This window comes from Octodon degus, unplaced genomic scaffold, assembly GCF_000260255.1.
Source record: "Octodon degus isolate 3935 unplaced genomic scaffold, OctDeg1.0 scaffold00077, whole genome shotgun sequence".
Classification (NCBI taxonomy): Eukaryota; Metazoa; Chordata; class Mammalia; order Rodentia; family Octodontidae; genus Octodon; species Octodon degus.
The window spans coordinates 10,011,666-10,015,768 of NW_004524653.1; the positions used below are offsets into that span (position 1 = coordinate 10,011,666).

A 4,103-nucleotide genomic window follows, 5' to 3' on the forward strand; every position below is an offset into this window, starting at 1 on the left:
TGGCTCAGTGGAATAAGCGCTTCCCTGGCAAGCGCAAGGGCCTGAGTTCAATCCCTGGTTCTGCAAAAAAAAAAAAAGTGTATAACCTTAGTGGAGTAAAAAAAAAAAAAAATTAAATTTTTTGATACTGGAATAATTTTTATATTGAATGTGACAGGAATCACTTCTGCTTCTTTTAGGCTAAATTATGCCTGCTAAGGACTGAAAAACCAAAATAAAGAACCAAAGAAGATATCAATTTCGCATGCATATTGTTTAATGTAAAATCACTTAGGGAAGAAAGTTACTGAGTTCTGGGATGGGAGGCCCCCCAGGAAGGGAGCCCAGGCCTTTTGCGTTCTGGGCCACCTTAGTCCTGAGGCATCTTTTTAACTGACAGTGACGAAACATTCATTCTGATGAAACAGAGTTCTGAACTACGAATGTTAATCTGTTTAGATGCCTTGGGCATAATTTGGTGTTTATTATTATTTTTAATAATAAACCAGAGATTGAACCCAGGGGCTTCATGCTAAGCTGTATCCCCAGACTTTTTTTTAAATTTGGATTCAGAGTCCAGCTAAGTCACTGAAGTGCACAGACTGGGCTTGTACTTGGGATCCTTCTGCCTCAGCCTCCCAGAGAGTTGGGATTACAGGAGCATATTGGTATATTTAATTAAATCTTTTCGCTTTTAAAAGTTGCTAAATAAATACCACCCCACAACGAACGGGGCCTTTTATTTTAAGCTTATTGAAGTTGAAGTAGGGCTTACAAAAATGGATCTAGATCAAATGCTTTTACAGAGCCTTTGTATTGAAGGTGTTTTGGTTTCTCAAAGGAGGAACAAGATCTCACTGTGAGGCTTTCTCACACATGTAAAAATACCTGCTAGCCTTACGGGGGCGGGGTTAGCTGGTGCGCCATGTGTAGGTGTGGCCAGATTCCACTCTCAAGTCAGTTTTGGTTTCAGTGGGGTGTACATCGGCCATCTCTAGGGTCCAGGCCTAAGGTGACTGGTGGTGGATTGTCATTGTCAACCTTCATGAAGAGGACAGGACCTGCTGTTTGGGTATGTACTGAAAACAGAACAAATAACAAAATGAAAACAGACATGACTGGGCCTGGGATCATCTTTAGGAGGCGGACTTAGGATGTGGACCGCTTCCGAGTTCCTCGAGGCCGTCCTTCATGGAGGTCACTAGACTGGCGATACCTTAGACTCCTTCGCTGATATCGGTGCCTGGCTTTCCGCAAGAGTGATGAGTTTGTGCCCCTGCGTGTGTCTCTTCTTTTACAGACAGATGCCTTCCAGAAGCCCGTTCCATTGGAACAGCATCCTGACTATGCTGAGTATATTTTCCATCCCATGGATCTTTGTACATTGGAAAAGGTTGGCCTCTGTCAAGAGCCCCTCTGCAGTAGCCCTCAGGGTTCGGGGTGGCTCAGGATTCTCCTTCTGTTCCCGTGTCCTGTCTCTTGTTAGATGATTGCTATGTTTTCCTGCACTGGTTTTACTTGCATAGAAGAACTCTTACGCCCCTCGCTTCTGTTGTCTATAGTGTTCTTTTTTTTTTTTTGTGGAACTGGGGATTGAGCTCAGGCCCTTGCGCTTGCCAGGGAAGCACTTATTCCACTGAGCCATCTCCCCGGCCCCTGTAGTGTTCTTCCAAGCACAGTGGTGGGGTGTTCAGATCCATTGGCGGTACTTCTGGGAGTGATTCTAGTTTTGTACTCGAAAGGGTTGCAGTTTCTTTTTTGGGGTGGGTGTTGGGGTTGGGATGCATTTCTAGGGGTTGAACCCAGCGGCTCACATGTGCTGGGTGAGTGCTCAGGCAACTGAGCTCCAATCTGAGCCTGAGTCGTGGCTTGTGAAGCATTAGTGAGTGATTGGACACCCTGGAGCCCAGCTTCCTTCCTCTGTCTTTTGGAGGTACTAATCAGGGCAGCAGGAAGAATGAAGAGGAGATGAAGTGCCTCAGAGCCCTCCAGATTAGCCACAGAGACACGCTTTCTTAAAATTGACTTATTACTCTACTGATGGGGCTATTTCTCTGTTATCTCTTGGGGTTTTTGAAAGTTTAAAATTCCTTACTTTTTTCCTTGTTGAAAATTATACTTGTATCCTTTTTTTTCTTTTTTGGTTGTTACCGGGGATCAAACTCAGGACCTTGCATTTGCCAGGCAGGTGCTTATGCCACTGAGCTAACTCCCTGGCCCTGAAAATTGTATTTGTAACATTTTAGGTTGTAGATGTCATTCTGGTGAGGATTTTCAGATTGTTAGCGAAATATGGGTAATGAAAAGCATTTGTGAAGTATAAGCTTTATGTTATGAGTGCTGATAAACCTGTAAACAATTTTGGAAAATTGTGCACACTCCCATAGAGAGGGGGGGAGAGAGAGAGAGAGAGAGACAGACAGTCAAAAAAGATGGTTCATCTTAGCTTTGTATTTGGAGTAAGTTTCTTTTTGTTTATGTATGTGTGTGTGATGCTGGGGATGAATCCTAAACCCTGGGCAAGTTGTCTGCTGTAGAGCTACCTCCCCAGCCCTTGGAATAAATTTCTTAACATTACTGTATTTCATTTTTATCTTCCATAAAATGGGGAACATAATAAGTACTTCTGATTTCTCATGAGGTTTTTCTGAGACCATTTATTTGACTTTTTTATTCTTGTATTCCCTATATTTTTTCTATTAGGTTTTTTTTTTTTTTTTTAATAGATACAGGGTCTCACCATGCAGTTCAGACTCGTAGTGATCCTCCTGTCTCGGCCTCCCCTGTACTGGGATTACAGGCATGTGCCACAATGCCTGGCACGGCATGCGGTACTGGGAATCGAACTCAGGACCTGGCACTTTCCAGGAAGGTGCTTATGCCACAGAACTGTCTCCCCAGCCCTCTTCCTCCTCCTCCTCCTCTTTTTTTTTTCGTGGAACCGGGGATTGAACTCAGGCCCTTGTGCTTGCCAGGGAAGCACTTATGCTGAGCCATCTCCCTAGCCTCACCCCAGCCCTTCTTACTAGTTTTTAAAAGTCTTTTTGTTAAAACTGTATTGTGATACATACAAAGTATATACTTTCAGCTTGGGGGTTGATACAGGTATGTAGAATCTTGATCATTTTTACTCCTTTGGCCCCTCCTCACTTAATAATAATAAATAATCCACAAGTGCATGAAGTGTCCTCTTCAGTGGAAGGCACTGCTTGCTTTGAGATGAGAAAATTCAAGTTACTGTGATGAATTCAACAAGCATCTTTTTATAGGGTTATAGATCTTAAAAATAACAGCACCTTGGGAAATGAGTAAAAGAGCATTAATTAATTTGGGAAATGATTGCTAAGAAATTATGTGAGGACGCAGGTGTTCCTGGATGTAGTTTGCACGGATTCGCTGGTGATTATGCGCCGATTCTTTTCTTCCCAGAATGCTAAAAAGAAAATGTATGGCTGCACCGAAGCCTTCCTGGCCGATGCAAAGTGGATTTTGCATAACTGCATCATTTACAATGGGGGTGAGTGGCTTCGATGGTTTCCGCCGAAGAGGGAATGCTGGGTATGCTGCCTTTGCCTGTCTTTTATTAAAGATAAGGCTTCTAAGTCATGTATGAGGGCGAATCGAGATCGCTGAGGGGTGAGCCGTGGTAGTAAAGTGCAGTTCAAGGCAGGAATTGACGTCCGAGAGTCTGTATGCTGTGTGGTGTCTCTTACTGTCATTCCAAAGGTCCACATTTTAGTGGAGATACAATTGCATACAACGTAGTGCAGATTATTTTATGTGTCTATTAGTTACTGTGCCACTAACCACAGCCCCGAGTAAGATCAAGTGTATCACATTCGCCTCTGCCCCTGCTGGTGTAGTACTCAGGTCTACTAGTATTGTGTTTCTTGTCTCTGGATTAGTTTTTTTGTTTTTTTTTTTGGATTAGTTTTTAATCCTAGGATTTCTTCTAAATAGATCACAGAGATTATGTTTTTGTTTTGTTTGGCTGTTTACACACACCAGTATCACTGGGGTTCATCCGTGTTGTTGTGTATGTTGGTGCCTCCTTTCTCTTTCATTGCTGAGTGATGTTTATTTTGTCAGCATCCCTGAGCTGGTTCAGTCATCTTGTTAATGTT

The 4,103-nt window shown here is 43.0% G+C and overlaps 1 protein-coding gene across 15 annotated transcripts in view; it reads left to right on the plus strand.

Moving 5' to 3' along the window:
• The window catches only part of Zmynd8 (zinc finger MYND-type containing 8), a 132,808-nt gene that overhangs the window by 51,882 nt on the left and 76,823 nt on the right, over positions 1-4,103 (plus strand). For 10 of the 15 annotated variants that reach the window (XM_023720746.1, XM_023720741.1, XM_023720749.1 and 7 more), the window contains 3 exons: positions 953-1,051; positions 1,280-1,372; positions 3,409-3,496. In XM_023720746.1, coding sequence (XP_023576514.1) covers positions 953-1,051; positions 1,280-1,372; positions 3,409-3,496 — 280 coding nt within the window. The remainder of the gene's footprint in view (positions 1-952; positions 1,052-1,279; positions 1,373-3,408; positions 3,497-4,103) is intronic. The other 5 variants (XM_023720750.1, XM_004636060.3, XM_004636062.3 and 2 more) reach the window with 1 other exon arrangement.